General features: G+C 49.5%; 1 protein-coding gene across 1 annotated transcript; it reads right to left on the bottom strand.

Annotated features, from left to right (window-relative positions):
* Window positions 1-9507: 9507 nt before the first annotated feature.
* Window positions 9508-10829, bottom strand: LOC123129985 (uncharacterized). The gene is made up of 2 exons (XM_044549942.1): window positions 10391-10829; window positions 9508-10295 (listed from the first exon to the last, which is right to left on the bottom strand). Exons 1-2 carry the CDS (start codon window positions 10724-10726, stop codon window positions 9651-9653), a joined length of 981 nt encoding a protein of 326 aa, XP_044405877.1. The 5' UTR covers window positions 10727-10829; the 3' UTR covers window positions 9508-9650.
* Window positions 10830-19116: the final 8287 nt, after the last annotated feature.

Here is a 19116-nt window from a genome sequence, read left to right as displayed (position 1 = left end):
GTTCGGCGTCAAGGCGAAGCCACCGGCACCCGCGTTCTCCTCCTCCTCCTCCTCCGTGTGCATGGGCTCGGTGCTTGGTGCCCTTGCCGGGGACGCCCCTCGGGGCGGCGTTGTCGATGGGGGCGGCACGTTGGGAGAAGCCCTCTGTGGCTCTCCGTGCTGCTGCTCCCCTCCTACACCCACAGCATGGTCAGTACCAAAGTATCGTACCCCTAGAGCACGTCGACGGAGGACGGGTGATGGGCTCACGCTGGCGGCTGGGCCGGGGGCTGCTGTCTGGGCTGCTCAACACCACCAGTGGCGTGCTAGAGGTGCCTACCAGGGGCTGGCCGCTCATCGAAGTCCTGGCCCTCTTCGCCCTTTGGGCCAGCATCTCCACATCCCTGCGGGATGAAGATGATTCAGAATGGGCGGCACCATTTGAGGAAATGGAGAAAGCAAAAAAGAAGAGCATGGGGAAAAGCAGAGCTTACTCTTCCTCCTCCCCCTCCTCCTCTGTTGCCTTCCTCTTCCTCTCCGGGCTGAGGGGTCAAAAGTCAAAAGCGATCCCCGTGCCAACGTCTGCCGGCGAGGGGGGAGGCGGTGGCGTCTGGGCACGCTTGGATGATGAAGAAGCGGATGCCTTCTTCTTCGCTGCCACGGCTTTTACCGCCTTCTTCATCGCCGCAGCCCTCGTCTGGCATGCACACGTCTCCTGGGCCTGCCGCACTCACGCGGCCCGGCCGGGACGGACCGGCTCGCCAGAGGTGGCCCGCCGCAGGACTCGCCCTCTTCCAGTGACTGGAGGGTCGGCGGTCGCGGTCTCCTCCCCCTCGTCCTCCTCCGACGACGACTCGTCGACCATGTCCTCGATGAGGGGAGCCCTGGTGCCGGCGCCGCTGGCCTCCCCAGCGGCTGCCGCCCACTGGGCAAGCTCTTCTTCCTCCTCTTCCGCCACGGCCTTGTCCTCCACGCCATCGGTGTTGTCGGCCTCCTTGGAGAGCTTCGCCTCCGCCACCCTGGCAGCGATGTAGTCCAGCTCCGCCTGGGAGGTATCCTGGATGAGCCGCGGCTCGGCGGTGACGTACCCCTCGTGCAAGGTGTTGAAGAATTCCTGCACCTGGAGCTTGTCTGACTCCACCCAGCTCGGGTCAAGGCCGTGCACATTGAAGTCCGGCATCATGGCGATGATGTCGGACCGGCAAGAATTATTGCACAGCGGGACCACTCCTACCAGCAACTTGAAAAGGGGCCCTTTGGCAACCTTGCCGGCCTTCACGGCAGCCCTCGCAGCCTTGCCAGACTGCTCAACCTCGCCGTCGCTATTGACCTCAAGCTGGAAGATCCGTTGGCAGAGATGGGCGTGCCTCAGCACCGTCAGGTTGTGGTCGAGGCCGGGGCAGAGCCTCATGATGTCAGCAGCATTCATGAAAAGCCAGGCCGGCCTCCCCTTGTTGTGCAGAGGAGCGATTCGGCGGTGGATGAAGTCCACCCCGATCATTTCGAGGGTGAGCCCAACCTCGGTGAGCCAGAGGATCCTAGTGGTGGCAATCGTGAGCTTCTCGTCGTCGGTGTCGATGTCACCCCAGTCGTTTCCGCGGACCGGCGGCTCCCAGCGAACCTCGCACAATGTTGGCCGGTCCTCCTCCTCAATCCAGCACCACCGGCCCCGCCACTCTTCCCACCTCTCCTTCATGGCGCCCTCCGGGTACGTCCCCTTGGCCCTAGAATCCAGGTGACACAAGCGTAGATGGCGCCCCCCGCTTGGATCCGAGGGGAGAAGTAGTGGCGGAAGAGCGTCGTGTTGGGGTGCACCCCGACAAAGCCTTCACAAAGGTGCACGAAGAGAGCCATGCACGCCACGGCATTCGGAGTAAAATCCAGAAGGCGGAAGTCGTAGGTGTGCATAACGTCGTTGAAGAAATCGGAGAAGGGGGGACAGAGCCCGCAGGAGAAGTAGTCGACAAAGAATGGGTACCGATTTGGGGCGGCCTCGACGCAATTGGTGGGGATGACGCGCATGGCTGGATGCCCCGTCGTTTATCCCCCCGTCTTCACCCCCCACAGAGATTTGAAGTACTCCCGGAGCTCGAACATGTCGACTGTCAAGGGGAAGTAGGTGAACTGCGCCCGTCGCGCCACCAGCTCGCTCTCCAGCTGCTCCGTCGCCCCAGCATCTTTGGCTACTCCCTTGCCTTTGGTGGATTTGGGCGCCATGGCGGCTGCGAGAAGCAAGAGGGCAGAGGATGATGGAAGCGCAGCGACGGTAGACGAAGACGGGGGGCTCGAGAAGGAGGAAGAAAGGGGGAGGCGGCTCCAAGATTGGAGAAGATGCAGGGAAGGGGTAAAGTGAGCAGCGCGCCCGCGGTTATTCCTTTATACGGGGAAGGCGCGGGCCGCCTCCTTTCCCATTAACTGTGATACGACACATGCATGCGAAAACTGCCCCGCGCATGCCCCCCACATCACGCATGACCTCCCCCATGTCGCGCAGGTCGTGGGGAAGCACGGCAGACAGAAAGATACTGCGGTAAAAACCGCCCTGCCTGCCCGCGCACCGTTTTGGGCCTGGCCCAACAACGCATTGCGCCTATGTGTGGCCCGGGACCGGGGGCTCCTATCGGTGTACTAAAGTAGGGGCACTCCTTTGTACCCCTTACTTGTGCACAGGCAGTCAGAGCCATGGGCCGAAGCCACACTTAGCAGGGCAAATGGGACGAGTCGAAGCCACAGAAGCAATCAGCGCAACGCCAGAGACCGAGACCACAGAGAGCAGATGGACGAAGCAAGTTTCCCCGGCAAGACCCTTGTTGCGGCAGCCTCAGCAGCTCCGGCAAGCCCCTTTGCCGCGGCGGCTCGCCCACACCAGCAGAGTGAGCCACCCTCGAACCAACGGTCACAATACCATCAACTATGATTGGGCCAGGGCTCGGGAGGCACCTCCATGGTGGCATGAAGATCTTTGTCAAGACAAAGAATATATGAGATCAGATGAGGATCAGAAGACGGCGACCCTTGGCGGGACCTTAGCCAAGGAGACCCACAAGACCCCCGGCAAGATCCTTGCCGGGGACAATAGCGCGCCACGGCAAGACCCTTGCCGGGCCACCCGGCAAGGCCCTTGTCGAGGGCGTCAGCGGGGCCACTACCAGGCCCGCACCAAGTCTCCACCGCCGTTCACATGCAGCTGCCAGCCCAACTAGCTGGGCAGGCGCCTACGTGGTAACATGCAGCTTCCAGGCCAACTCAGTACACGCCCGTGTGGCGGCATGCAGATCTTCCTAAAGGCTCCACCACTACGCCACCTCAGCTGCTTGCCTGCCTACATGGCGCCGCATGCATCGCTGGCCAGGGCGCGTGTCGAAGCGAGGAGGAGCAGCGATGGACGGGACGGGCCTCGCTCCTATCCCCGATAAAGCAAGAGGACACCTAAGCTACGCATTAATTGTGTCTTGTCCTGTAATACGAGCGATAAGCTCATAGCACGGTAGGCCTTTCCACCTCCTGTATGCCACTGTGGCATCCCCTTTCGACTATAAAAGGAGGCCCATGGCGTATTGGAGAGGGATTCAGCTCTTTGGAACCAGACAGCCACCGTAGCTAGTTCAAGAGCTCAGAAACACTCAATACATCCACCAAGGCAGGACTAGGGTTTTACATGATCCTCGCGGCCCGAACCTGGGTAAACCATCCTTGTGGTGATTCCTAATCCTGCTCTTCTCACAACCCCGCGCCCCGCAACCGCAGAAGGGATCCTTGTGATCCCATAGGTGTCGTTTCCCACCGACAACGTACCCTCGTAGACCGAAAGCGGGAGCGTTAGCACAACACGGTTGATGTAGTCGTACGTCTTCATGATCCGGCCGATCAAGTACCGTACGCACGGCACCTCCGAGTTCAGCACACGTTCAACTCGATGACATCCCTCGAACTCCGATCCAGCCGAGCTTTGAGGAAGAGTTCCGTCAGCACAACGGCGTCGTGACGATTATGATGTTCTACCAACGCAGGGCTTCGCCTAAGCACCGCTATGATATTATCGAGGTGTATTATGGTGGAGGGGGGCACCGCACACGGCTAAGAGATCCAAGGGATCATTCTTTGTGTGTATGGGGTGCCCCCCTCCTCTGTATATAAAGGAGGGGAGGAGAGGACCGGCCAGGAGGAGGAGGCGCGCCCAAGGGGGAGAGTCCTACTCCCACCGGGAGTAGGACTCCTCCTTTTCGTATTTGGAGAGGGATAGGGAAGGAAGAGGAAGGAGGGAGGAAGGAAATGGGGGGGGGGGGGTCGCCCCCCCTCCCAATTCGGATTGGGCTTGGGGGGGGGGCGCCCCCTCCCTTGATCCTTTCCCCTCCTTTCCACTAAAGCCCATTAAGGCCCATATACCTCCCGGGGGGTTCCGATAACCTCCTCGTGCTCCGGTATTATCCCGATCTCACCCGAAACCATTCCGATGTCCAAATATAGACGTCCAATATATCAATCTTTATATCTCGACCATTTCGAGACTCCTCGTCATGTCTGTGATCACATCCGGGACTCCGAACTACCTTTGGGACATCAAAACACATAAACTCATAATATAACCGTCATCGAACTTTAAGCGTGCGAACCCTACGGGTTCGAGAACTATGTAGACATGACCGAGACACATCTCTGGTCAATAACCAATAGCGGAACCTGGATGCTCATATTGGCTCCTAGATATTCTACGAAGATCTTTATCGGTCAAACCGCATAACAACATACGTTGTTCCCTTTGTCATCGGTATGTTACTTGCCCGAGATTCGATCGTCGGTATCTCAATACCTAGTTCAATCTCGTTACCAGCAAGTCTCTTTACTCGTTCCGTAATGAATCATCCCACAACTAACTCATTAGTCACATTGCTTGCAAGGTTTATAGTGATGTGCATTACCGAGAGGGCCCAGAGATACCTCTCCGACAATCGGAGTGACAAATCCTAATCTCGAAATACGCCAACTCAACAAGTACCTTTGGAGACACCTGTAGAGCACCTTTATAATCACCCAGTTACATTGTGACGTTTGGTAGCACACAAAGTGTTCCTCCGGTATTCAGGAGTTGCATAATCTCATAGTCATAGGAACATGTATAAGTCATGAAGAAAGCAATAGCAACATACTAAACGATCAAGTGCTAAGCTAACGGAATGGGTCAAGTCAATCACATCATTCTCTAATGATGTGATCCCGTTAATCAAATGACAACTCATGTCTATGATTAGGAAACACAACCATCTTTGATTTAACGAGCTAGGTAAGTAGAGGCATACTAGTGACACTTTGTTTGTCTATGTATTCACACATGTACTAAGTTTCCGGTTAATACAATTCTAGCATGAATGATAAACATTTATCATGAAATAAGGAAATAAATAATAACTTTATTATTGCCTCTAGGGCATATTTCCTTCAAGCACGACCGGATGTTCCAGATGGGATCACATACAAGGATTTTTCCCAGGTTCAGGCCCTCATTGTCGAGGTAAAAACCCTGCTCTTACTTTGCTTTGATTGATTGAGGAAAAAATACCTCATATGAAGGGGTTACTATATGGGTGCACTATTGCTGCCGAGGTGATGACAATGGGTCAGATGATCTAGAAATACCCCCAACCTTTCCTTATATAGAAGGACGAGATCTAGGGTTACATTTTTCCAACCGATCTAGAGGCTCGATCGATTGAGGGGTTCTTGACTTGCCGCCAGGACGAGGAACATTTTAGAAGGTGGACTCCCTACAGAACCAAGGGACCTCATTGCTATCATCTTGGGCCATAAGGCCTTCTCATTGACGGGCTTGCTGGTTGATGCAGTACACCGTGAGTGGCCCCTGAACTTGTCTGAAATTTTCCCATGCTTCCTCTTGAACTGCTCCAAGGAAGAAATCCTGGCAGGATCCTCCCGAATAAAATGAGAGGATCAGTCTGGCTTCTAGTTGTCCGGTTTCAGCTAGTCCGCGTTTTCTCCTACTCTATATAGCCGAGCTAGTGTTTAAAGCATTGTAGCCCGTCTCCCTCTTTCTTTTGAGAGCCCCACTGGAATACCGACTTCCTGGTCACATGAACAATGGGACCGTCCGGGATTAACGCTAGCCTTTGTAGAATTGATGACGCTGGATTTTGGTCATCAGACCCAACAACATATCCAACCGGACCACGTCACGACTGTATGATTGTCAGGATCGAGGGGTCATGGCCATTCACATCACTCACGTCCCATCGTTATCCCCGTCAAAACAGGAGGGCAACCAACTATCCTCGATTCAATGTCTTATGGTGATAATGGTGCCTAGATTCATCGAAGAACGAACCAAGAACCTGAAACCGCACAGAAACATGCAAATAATGAAATCTATTGTAGGGATAAAATGAAAAAACTCATCCATCAAAGAAGAAGCCTTGATACCCTGCTCGCCTCCAGACAATTAGCCTCCACTCTATCTGCTACATGGACAAAACAAGCATGCAAAAAACAACAACAACTAGACGATCTAAAGGCAAAAACCAAAATAGAAGATAAAAACATGTCATCCCCTGCAAAAAGAAGAATGGCATGCATTGTGACGGTAAGAAAGCGTGAGGCATTTCCATATGTTGCTTCACAAGGTAGAGATTAAATCAGAGCCTACAAAACTAAACCGACGCACTGTCAAGAGGCAAACCAATCCAGCCCGACATTTAGGACGGAAAGACGGTCTTAGACAACGAAATAAAATTCATTCACAATGTGATTCAAACAAAGAGGACCGGGATAGAACACGAAATATACAGGAAAACTTGGGAAGCAAGCAGAAAGGGCAAGAATAGAGGGATAAACAAGCAAAGAAGCGGCTCACCTCAAGCGGCAATATAAGCACCCAACAACGACAATAAAAAGCTCGTAAGACCTGAGCCACACCCGCCGAGCCTCAGATACCAACAAGAACAAAGGCCACACCAAACGTTAAACAACGCAAGGGAGGAGCTCGAAGAGAACCTCCAGCGGAGTGAAGCTATGGACGGGCGATGTCATTGAACGGTAGGGAGGAGCTCAAAGAGAATGTCCAGCGGAGCAAAGCAATAAACGGGCGGCGTCACCGGACAACAAGGAGGTGCTCGAAGAGGACCTGTACGAAGCAAAGTGTGGGACAGACGGTGTCAAACCGCAAGCAAAAGCAAAACAACAAGAAGAAAAGCAAATGAAGAAGGGGGGAGGGGGGAGCAACAACGACATATAGTCAACCAAACCAACATAACCCACCATACAGGTTGGCCACATGGATACGGGCCTACTAATGGGACGCATGAAGGATACTACCACCTTATACCGACCAGGCATAGAAGGATGGAACAAGAACGGCCACACACGGCCACAAGCCGGATAGGCACGATCGAAGCCGAGCACATAGAAGCAGCCAAGCGACCATTAGACCAGCCGCTATCGGGACGCACAAAGTAGACAACACCCTTATACCGAGAAGGACTGAGCGACCACAACTCCATCGTGCCACAAACTAAGGGCGAGTTTGGTTGCCCGCATCGAGCCCAACTAGACCCGCGCGGTGCAGCATCTTTTCGGTGCACGAGGCTAGCTAGCTATGTACTCCGGTCATCCTCGTCTACAAACACAAAGCTCCACTGGCTAATCTAATTACCAGTCTCCTGCCGGCCTCCGCGAAGCCGACTGGGTCATATCGGCTTACCCACGGCCGACTGGATGCTCCGCAGGCTGAGTGGAGCAACAATGACGTGGGATGGCCACTTATCGGCCTACCCTCGGCCGATTGAGGCCTATCGGCTTACCCATGGCCGACTGAAGCCAGTCGGCTTCTGCGTGGCCGACGCTGTATTATTTTTAAAAATAATAAAAACGGCATAATATTTTTCTAAACTATTAAAAAAAGTGTATTATTTTTTAGAAAATTAGCCCTTTGGGCGGGATAGAAGTATAGGGTTCAGGAAGGACACACGCTGCGGCACATGCAAGGCGAGGGGAATAGACAGCAGGTCGGGCGCAACCGACGCTCACACGCAGTGCCGCGCACGCGTATGTACCTCTCTCGCCCGAGGGAAACAGCCTAGCAGGGGCAAACGATGCCTAGCTTGAATATTTTCTAATAAATTTTAAATTTATAAGCAATCAAGGATCAGCGTCAGGCTAATTCATGCTCATCAATTATAAATTTATGGCTAGATTCCTATAGAAGTTTTGAAATTTGTTTCAAGCAGTCAGAAAAGTGCTACAATTCTATAAATATTCAAGCTAGGCATATCCCGTAGCTTTGTCTAGATCTGTAGTTTGGTTAAAGGGATTTCTAGAATACATCGAGGTTTAAATTATGAGCTTATGAGTAAAGTATACTGGCTAAATGTCACGCATATTTACAATTCCTATCATTCTATTGTCAAAATGGATGGACGGGCAACATGCATCACCAATAAAATCTAGTAATAGTTGAAACCAACACAAGGGCGGAGGGGGAAGAATGAAGCATTATTTTTGGCACTTTTCTTGCGACATTACTGTTGAAAATATGAGCAATTTACCGAATGATTTTATTAAGAGATAATAGATAAAGCATGACTAATTTAGCAGAGATAAAACAAGTCATGCGATCTGATAGAGAGAAGGTAAATAGCATCTGCATATATGAACTGTAATCAAACATATCTAGGGCAAACACTAGAACAAGGAAGTGTGGCAGGACCTCTAACAGAAAAAACAAGAACACGTACGGGACAGCAGCAGGAGCAGAAGCACTGGACTTGGGGTCGACATCCTTACCAGCCATGTCATCGAAGAGGTTGTCGACGTCGGGGAAGAAGTCGTTGTTGGGGAAGTGGTCGTCGGTGTTCGTGATGAACCGGTCAGTAGTCGCGCAGAGCGCTCCCCAAAAGCCTTATAACCCTTCTCTCGTACAGGACTCAAAGAGGTGTGGTTTCGGACCTACTGTCCCAACCTGCGGTGCACACCGCAAGCCGGGATAGGGAAGATCGTAGCAACAGCGCAATGCTCAGGAACTTTTGTGACGAGAGGAAGAGGATCTTCTGGTGTGCATATCTGGAGAGGAGAGAGAGACGAGAGGGCATCGACGGAAGGTGAAACGAAGAGACGGAGATGAAGCGAACAGCCAGCAGCCGAAGGGCTGCACCATTCGCATTCAAACTCCACTATCACAAAAATCTTTTCAGCGTCCGTGTGACCTTTCGTATACCCGTCATGCCTGGCAAAAATTTAGACATCGGCTCGGCTCGCGGCGCGACGCGTCGTGCCGAGGCGGGCAGTGGGGGAGGAGGAGCGCGCGTGCATGTCCCTTTTGTTCTTATGCTCATACAAGTGGGGAAAGAACCTTCCTTATAAGGAGGTCCAACTCCTATTAAACTAGCAATGTGAGACTAAACTTTAATAGTATCCCTTGCCTTGCACGAATGGGCTAAGTGAGCATCTAGAATTTATTAGGAATTTTTGAAATAATTATTGGGCTGTCCCAAAATAGACTAAATTTCAGCAATTACTGCCTCGTTTTTCTAGCAGGAACATATTCTTTCTAAAAAATTATACTGGTAATACATCTGTTTCAAAAAACAAATGGTAATACACACACTCGATCGTGAGGATCGAACGATAAATATTCTTCGTGGAGGAATTGACCCTAATTTATGGAATTAGAGCAAAATTCTGAACCATGAACCCAGGAATGGGAAGAGCGCGACGAGCAAGCGCATCGGCAGGGGCGCCTGCCTGTACCTTGCAGCCGCAGCTCCTCTGCTTCTTCTCCTTCTAGTTGCAGGTGGTCTACTCGTTCTCACTGCACCACCAGCGGTAGCAGTATCCGCCGGCGACGCTCGTGCACGCCACCTGCTGCTGCTGCGGCGGTCGTCGCCTTCTTCCAGCTCGTCCCATCCTCCAAAACCGATATTACCACTTTCACTTCTAGCTGCGGCGCCGGTGGTACCGTCAATATCACCTGATTCTACCGTTGGATCTGAATCTGCAGATTCCTCCTGTTGCTGCTGCTGGTACCTGCTGCTACTAGTGCTGCTGTCTCCTCTGTATGTCGAGGAGTTGCTGCTATACTGTTCTTCAGCTTCCCAGCCGCCGCTGCCGTAATCGGAATAATAGTAACCATCGTCGTCATATTCTTCTTCGTCACGGCGGCGCCGGCCAAATGAACCAATCTTGGAAATGGCGAAAGAGAGAACGGACTGGGCGAGCGGGATGGCCATGGCCATGAGGAAAGCCTGTGGCCCCGTTGTCACCAGCATGGACGCCAGCAGCACCGGGAGCACATACCCGTACACCCTGAACACCTGCCGCCATAGATAATACTACTCCAGTTGTAGTTACCACACACATGACACATCTGAGTAAATTACCGCGAGGAAATCTGAGCATGAGCAAGTACCTTGGTAAACCATGGCTCGTCGAACATCTCCCTTGCAGAACCAAACGAGCCCTCGCTCCCGAATTCCTCCTCCTCCTCCTCCTCCACGTCGAATTGGTCATCGGACCACCACCTCCTACTACTAGTCCTGTTATCGTCTCTGGTGTCGGGGCCGGGATTCTCGGCGTTGGAGGAGAACCAGCTGCTGCTTCTGCTGCTGGACGAGGAGGAGCGCCGGCTGCTGTGGCACCCATGGGAATTCAAGTTGCGGGCTCCGTCTTGGAATGCAGGTGCCGCCGTTACTCCGGCGAATCGGCCCAGCCGTGGGAGCTGCAGCACCATCGACGGCGGCGGCATTTCATCTCTACTCACTATACTCGGCAGCGGACGCGGGATGGGTGGGTGGCGGAAGAATAAGCCACGACGACACGAGAGATCTGGATAACCCGCTCGGTTTCTTTTCCGGTGGTGGAGCACTTGATGGTTGCTCGCATTTGGTCGTGACTCGTGAGCTGAGATATTTTATTTTATTTTGCTGCTTTTCTCACACATCAAAACTCCTTTATGCATTCACAATAATAGTTGCATCATTTACCAGCAAGGGGATTATCAGGCCAGAAATTAGATTTTTTAAAATAATTTTTACACTTCACAAAATCCCAAAAATATAATCATTTTTACAGAAATTTTAATTATAGCACCGTGTCGTTGCCGGCGCGGATGAAGAGAAGTGCTTCATTGCTAGCGCGGCCAAAAGAGTCCACTTTATTGTCCAGAGGACGAAGAGTGGTATTTTCGTTGTCTACGAGGCCGAAAGAGTCCACTTTGTTGCCCACAAGGTTGAAAGTTGGCCTCATTTTGCACTATTGCCTTAAATCAGCACATCTCTGTGTTTGATGTACATCAGACGAGGATCTAACTGCACTTTTTAATCTGTCCCTGTTCAAGGAAGCCTATGAGCAATATCAGGAGTTTCAGTTATTTATTCAAGGACTTGAGCTCACAAGAACATGATCACATCATTACAAGGTCTGTACAACATGTAGATTGCTTGCACCTGACCACCAAAATCATACATGTGGTAAGATGGATATGGAAAAGATGTTGCCAACTCAAACACAAAATTTTCTTTTGGCTGGTGAGCAATGAGAGGGTCAATACAAGAGCTCTATTACAAAGAAATTTTTTTCTTCTTGGAAGATTATATGTGTACACTATGCAATCGACATATATTGAAACAAGAGATCATCTCTTCTTTCAGTGTCCATTTGCACAACTTTACTGGTCTTATCTATGCTTTTCTTGGGTCCCTACTTTCCTGGGTCTTCGATCAGAAGTTGATCAATTAAAGCAGCTACTGGATGTGCCTTTTGCACTTGAAATATCATTTTGGCATCTTGGGCAATCTGCACCACGAGGAACGATTCTATATTCAAGCACATACCCCTGAGTCTATATGTTTGCAGGAAAAAAATTCAAAGAAGAGCTTAAGTGTATTATTTACGGAGCAAAGAGAAAGAATAATGGAGGCTTTGAAGATTGGGTCCAGTCCTTTAGACGACCACCTTGTATATTTGTTGTTATGTCCCTGTTTGTTGCTGTTGTTGTTATTGTATTCTCCTCTTAGTTTTTCTTAGCTTTGTGTTGTTTTCTTTTTGCCTGTATAGCTATTTGTTTTCCTTTTCTGGACTAAACTTTGTAATATTTATTTTAAAATTGATAAAAATACACAGCGGAGTCCAGTTGTTTCCTTAAAAAAATCAGACCAATAAGATGCATGTTGTTGCCCACACAAACGTAAAGTTCTTTTCGTTGAACCCAACTGCGAATTTCCCCCCTCCATTTTGCCCTTGCCCAGCCAAGGAGGGTCTTTCTCTCCTTGGTGGCTGCCCCCTCCTCCTCCAACCTATATACTAGGTTTTTTTGTTCTTTTGTATATACAAGTTTTAGAGCCTCCTCTAGTTATTCTAGTTCTAGTTCTAGTTGATCCTTGTTGACTAATTAGAGCTAGGCTAATCCTCTTGTCCTTATAATTAGAAGTCACGTGTGGTTCTAATCTCCTCCCTCCAATTCTCCGGCGACGATTAGCTCTGGATGGCGAAGCGCTGCTAGATCGTGAAGGTTGCATGCTTCCAACCAAGTAGAGAGGTCGTGCTTTTGGTCTTCAGTTCGAGGAACTGTTCGTGGGCGGTACAAGGGATCATTCATCGACGGTTCGAGGGACTCCAAGTACGATCTACACCGACACATTCTTCTTCTGCTGCAACGCGGTGACGGTAACGATCGTGATCCCAACCCATTATGCATCTTCATATTGATCTTGAGTGATCGTAGATGCGTTTTTTTGTTTTCTACTACGTTTCCCAACAGTGGCATCATGAGCAGGCTTATGAGTAGGTGCAGGTTGCATCTAGATCACATGTGATTGTGAGGGTTCATGTTATTGCTATGCTTCCCTCGAGTGTTGCTTCTGTTCAACTCATCGAAGGCATGGTGTTGCTTCTTACAAGGTTCTGACAATATCGGCTCTGGCTGTCGACGATCTGCTAACAGTACCTTAGGCTTCACCATAATTGAGAATAGTGAACCGTCGCGTACACAAGAGGGCGCAGAAGATGGATGATCTTCTAGGGGGGGTTGATACGTCCATTTTGCATTATGCTTTTATATCAATATTTATTGCATTATGGGTTGTTATTACACATTATTCTCAATACTTATGGCTATTCTCTCTTATTTTAAAAGGTTTACCATGAAGAGGGGGAATGCCGGCAGCTGGAATTCTGGCTGGAAAAGGAGCAAATATTGGAAACCTATTCTGCACAGCTCCAAAAATCCTGAAACTCCACGAAAGTCATTTTTGGAATTAATAAGAATTATTGAGCGAAGAAAACACCGGAGGGGGCCCACACCCTGGCCAGGAGGGTGGGGGCACGCCCACCCACTGGCGCGCCCTGTCTCCTGGGCCCCCTGATGGCCCTCCGGTGCCCATCTTCTGCTATATGAAGGCTTTTACCCTAGAAAAAAAAAATCATAAGCAAGCTTACGGGCCGAAACTCCGCCGCCACGAGGCAGAACCATGGCGGAACCAATCTAGGGCTCCGGTGGAGCTGTTCTGCCGGGGAAACTTCCCTCCGGGAGGGGGAAATCATCACCAACGATCCTCTCATCGGGAGGGGGTCAATCTCCATCAACATCTTCACCAGCACAATCTCCTCTCAAAACCCTGGTTCATCTCTTGTATCCAATCTTGTTACCAAAACCACAAATTGGTACTGTGGGTTGCTAGTAGTGTGTGATTACTCCTTGTAGTTGATGCTAATTGGTTTACTTGGTGGAAGATCATATGTTCAGATCCTTAATGCATATTAATACTCCTCTGATTATGAACATGAATATGCTTTGTGAGTAGTTACTTTTGTTCCTGAGGACATAGGTGAAGTCTTGCTATTAGTAATCATGTGAATTTGGTATTCGTTCGATATTTTGATGAGATGTATGTTGTCTCTCCTCTAGTGGTGTTATGTGAACGTCGATTACATAACACTTCAGCATTATTTGGGCCTAGAGGAAGGCATTGGGAAGTAATAAGTAGATGATGGGTTGCTAGAGTGACAGAAGCTTAAACCCTAGTTTATGCGTTGCTTCGTAAGGGGCTGATTTGGATCCATATGTCTAATGATGTGGTTAGGTTTACATTAATACTTCTTTTGTAGTTACGGATGCTTGCAATAGGGGTTAATCATAAGTGGGATGCTTGTCCAAGTAAGGGCAGCACCCAAGCACCGTCCACCCACATATCAATGAAGGAAATATGCCCTAGAGGCAATAATAAACGTGATTATTTATTTCCTCAATATCATGATAAATGTTTGATTATTCATGCTAGAATTGTATTACCCGGAGACATAATACATGTGCTGAATACAATTAGATAACATAGCCGTCACTAGTATGGCCTCCTACTTGACTAGCTCCGTGAATTCAAAGATGAGTTAATTGTTCCTAACAATAAGACATGAGTTGTCATGTTGATCAACGGGATCCACTCATTAGGAGAATGATGTGATTGACTTGACCCATTCCGTTAACCTAGCACTTGATCGTTTATGGTGTTGCTATGCTTTCTTCATGACTTATCATGTTCCTATGACTATGAGATTATGTAACTTCCCGCTTACCGGAGGAACACTTTGTGTGCTACAAACGTCACAACATAACTAGTGATATAAAGTGCTCTAAGGTGTTCGAAGTATTGTGATTGAATGAGATTAGGATTTGTCTCTCGATTGTGAGAGGTTCTCTGGCCCCTCTCGGTAATGCGCATCACTATAGCTTGCAAGCATGTGCTATGAGTTAGTTACGGATGATGCTTCATAAAAGAAAGAGACTTGCCGATAACGAGATTGAACTAGGTATGAGATCGACTGAACCGATTACCGTCGGAGAGGTATCTTTGACCGATCTCGGAATGGATCAATATGAGCATTTTGTAAGGGCATATTTATCCCCAAGATGTTTTGGTGATTGATGACAATGCTTTTGCGGACTAATCGTGTGCGTTGAGTTCTTTCAGAGATTCATCCTTTGGCACGAGACGATTACTTCCCCTCGGTGTTTTATTCAAGACGGTGTAGCTCCTTCGTTTCTCTGCTGGTGGTCTAGTTTCGTAGGAGTCACCGTACTATCAAGAGGGGATCCGCTTTGGTAAGGCTAGGGTGGAATCAACACGTACACATCCTTATCACACCCGATGCTTCTTTCCGCTTCATTGGAGCTATCTTTCCTAATCTGTGCCTGCCTGTCCTGTCCCAGCGGTAGTACCGCGGTCCTCAGCGGTAGTACCGCCGAAGCTCCCGAGCGGTAGTACCGCTCCCTGAGCGGTAGTACCGCTTGCGAACTTCGGCCGTAGTACCGCAGTGGTTCCGGGCTACTACCGCCTCGATTCTCGACCGCTGTTTTTCATGTCGGGTTTTACGGTACTAGTAGCGGCAGTAGCGGCGGTAGTACCGCTCCAAGCGGTAGTACCGCTTATACTTCCGCGGTAGTACCGCTCGGGGGACAGGACCCTGCATCCCTCGTCAGCGCGGCAGTACCGCTGGGAGGGAGCGGTAGTACCGCTTCGGGTACCCCTGCCCAAGCGGTAGTACCGCTCTGTGCGTGGCTGTTTGGTGGGTAACGGTTGGATTGTTTCCCCCACTATATAAAGGTGTCTTCTTCCCCAAAGTTGACTACCTCTTCCCCCAAAAGCTCCATTGTTGCTCCAAGCTCCATTTTCGCCCGATCTCTCTCCCTAGCCAATCAAACTTGTTGATTTGCTCGGGATTGGTTGAGAAGGCCCCGATCTACACTTCCACCAAGAGAAATTTGATTCCCCCCACTTATCCCTAGCGGATCTTGTTACTCTTGGGTGTTGAGCACCCTAGACGGTTGAGGTCACCTCGAAGCCATACTCCATTGTGGTGAAGCTTCGTGGTGTTGTTGGGAGCCTCCAAGTGTTGTGGAGATAGCCCCAATCTTGTTTGTAAAGGTTCGGTCGCCGCCTTCAAGGGCACCAATAGTGGAATCACGGCATCTCGCATTGTGTGAGGGCGTGAGGAGATTACGGTGGCCCTAGTGGCTTCTTGGGGAGCATTGTGCCTCCACACCGCTCTAACGGAGACGTACTTCCCCTTAAAAGGAAGGAACTTCGGTAACACATCCTCGTCTTCACCGGCTCCACTCTTGGTTATTTCGTGCCTTTACTTTTGCAAGCTTACTTGTGTTGTATCTATTGCTTGCTTGTGTGCTAGTTGTCATTGCATCATATAGGTTGTCCACTTAGTTGCATATCTAGACAACCTACTTTGTTGCAAGGTTTAAATTGTTAAAGAAAAGCTTAAAAATTGTTAGTTGCCTATTCACCCCCCCCTCTAGTCAACCATATTGATCCTTTCAATTGGTATCAGAGCCTCGTCTCTTTATTAAGGACTTTGCCGTCCGAAGAGTATGGTTGACACCAACGACGGTGCGGAGGAGCACTCCGGTGTGAATCCTATCTCGTCTTCGGCCGATGGGGGAACCTCGGTCTCACGTGAGGAATTCAATGTGGCTTTAGACACATTGAAAACCTCCATGACGGCCGAGGTTAAAAGCATGTTTTCTGAATTCCTAGAAGGACTTAAACTATCCACCTCGCCGATGAAAGTGGGTGATCCCACTAACAAGGTGACGGATGCCACCTCCGACAAGGGGGAAGCTAATAGTGAAAAAGGTCCTTCTACTAGTGGTAGAAATGGCTCCGGCATCTTTGCCCATGTGGAACCTCCTACTTATGGTGGACCGATTCCCACTACTCATTTAAATCATGCCGGTCCTCCTCCTAAGATTGTGAAAAATGAGGATTTTGATGCTTGGGTTTATCGTTTCAAGCGTCATTTAAAGCATGTGAATACTAATCTTTGGAGAATTATAGAAGAAGGTTTCTATCCACATGACCCAAGCAACTTCACCCCTCGAGAAGCCGTGGATAATCAATTCAATGAGAGTGCTCTCTTCATCATCCAAGATGCAATCCTTCCCGAAGATCTCCCTCATCTTCGTCCTCATGCCATGGCTAAAGACGCATGGAAATGTGTTGTGTCTCTCTATCGAGGAAGTGCTAGCATTCAACGCTCCAACTATGAAGTGGTGCAAGATGAAGCCGATGAGTTTGCAATGAAAGAAGATGAAGAACCTCGTGAGCTCTTTCGAAGAGTGACCAAACTCGCGGTCGCACTCCGAGATCATGGGAGCAAGGACACGGATGACAATTGGATCAAGCGCAAGTTCCTCAAGGCCATGATGCCCTACAACAAGGCCATGTCCTCCGTCATTCGTCAAAGACCGGACTTCCACTCCATGACCTCAAGTGAAGTGTTGGATGAGTTCGTTGCAATGAGCATCTTGGACAAGACCGCCGACAATGCGGTGCTCCGTTCTCAAAGGGCAAAGAAGCCCAACCTTGCCTTGAAGGCCAAGGTTAGTGTGGAAGAAGAAGAAGAAGAGGAAGATGAGGAGAGCAACCCCGAAGACACGAAGTATGATTATCATGAGCACATGGCTCTTGCCTCAAGACAATTTTGGAGTAAGAAGAATACAAGACCCAACTTCAACAAGAACAACTCAAGTGGCCTCAAGGGCAAGCAACGAGTTAGAACTTGTTTCAACTGTGGCAATGTGAGCCATTTCGTTGCGGATTGTCCTTACGAGAAGCGGGAAGACAATGGTGGCAAGTTCATCCGAAAAGACAAAGCCAAGTCCTTCCCAAACAAGAACAACTTCACCAAGAAGACTCCTACACGCGGGTTGGTAGTTCAAGAAGAATACCGTGAGGATGACGATGATGATGAAGATAGTGAAGCAACGGCTATGGCATCCGTTGCCATTGCCACAACTCCCCGGGTGTCTCTCTTCGATTCACCCAACGAGAACATCACCGCCAAGTGCCTCATGGCTAAAGCCACCAACAAGGTAACCCCCAACATCAAAACCACCATTATTCCTAATCCTCCTTCAACGGATGGCTTTGATGATGGTAAGGGGTCTAATGAGGAGGTAAATGAATTTGAGTCCTTCATGAGTAAGCTCAAGGGCAAATCCAAGAAGCACTTCGTTGCTCTCTTGGAACAACTTGGTGAAGCCAATGACATGATCGAGGCTCACGAAGAAACCATCTCTAAGATGGAAGGTCATAGTCGTGACTATGCCGATGAGATATCGGATCTCTCTAATGCTCTTGAGGAAGAGCGTGGGCATCGTTTGGCTCTTGAGGAGTCACACAACGATGACCATGCCAAATTAAAGAAAGATCTTGATCATGCTCTTGTTGTGTCTCGTGTTCTAACTTCCGAGAAGGCTAAACTTGGGGTTGATCATGCTAGACTCAAGGAGGAGTTTGATGTACTTGACAAGGCCCATAAGGTCTTGAAAGGTGCTCATGCAAACCTCAAGGAGTCTCATGCTCAACTCCAAGTTAAGCTAACCAAGGAAAAGGCCACATTTCCTCACATGGTCTTAATTGATAATGCAAATGCTACTAACCCATGTTGTGAGCATGTGCATCTTGTGGAGGAGAATGCCAAGTTGAAGGAACAACTCGAGAAAGGTCTTGTGTCATGCATACAAGGCGAGAAGAACCTAAATGACCTTTTGAGCAATCAAAAGGAAGTTGTGGGCAAGGAGGGAGTTGGGTTCTCACCCAAGTCCAAGAACAAAAGAAGAACAAGGAGAAGAATAACAAGACCAAACGACCTCCCCCGCTCAAGCAAACCTTTGTGAAGGAGGGAGAGGGTGCTCCTAAGGAGAAGAAGAACAATGCGAAGAGTGGTGATGCCAAAGAGCGCAAAGCCATCTCTCCCAACAAAGCCGGCGACTTTAACCCCTCTTATGTGTTGTGCCGTGCTAGTGATGGGCATGTTTATGCTAAATTTGTTGGTTCTTCTTATGAGTACATTGAATGGTCTATTTGGGTTCCTAAGACCCTTGTTACTAACATCAAAGGACCCATTACTCAATGGGTACCTAAAACCAAGCATTGATCTCTTGTAGGTGTTTGCTTCCGGTGGGGGATCATGGTTGCTCGACAGTGGAGCAACAAATCATATGACCGGGAGCAAGGACTTGGTGGTGGACGTGCAAAAGATCCCATCTATGCCCACCAATGTCGAGTGGGGTGATGCCTCACATTCTAAGGTATTGGGTCTTGGCAAGGTTGTCATTTCTCATGA

This window comes from Triticum aestivum, chromosome 1B (genome assembly GCF_018294505.1).
Source record: "Triticum aestivum cultivar Chinese Spring chromosome 1B, IWGSC CS RefSeq v2.1, whole genome shotgun sequence".
In the NCBI taxonomy this organism is placed as follows: Eukaryota; Viridiplantae; Streptophyta; class Magnoliopsida; order Poales; family Poaceae; genus Triticum; species Triticum aestivum.
This window is presented reverse-complemented; position numbering and strand designations above follow the sequence as displayed.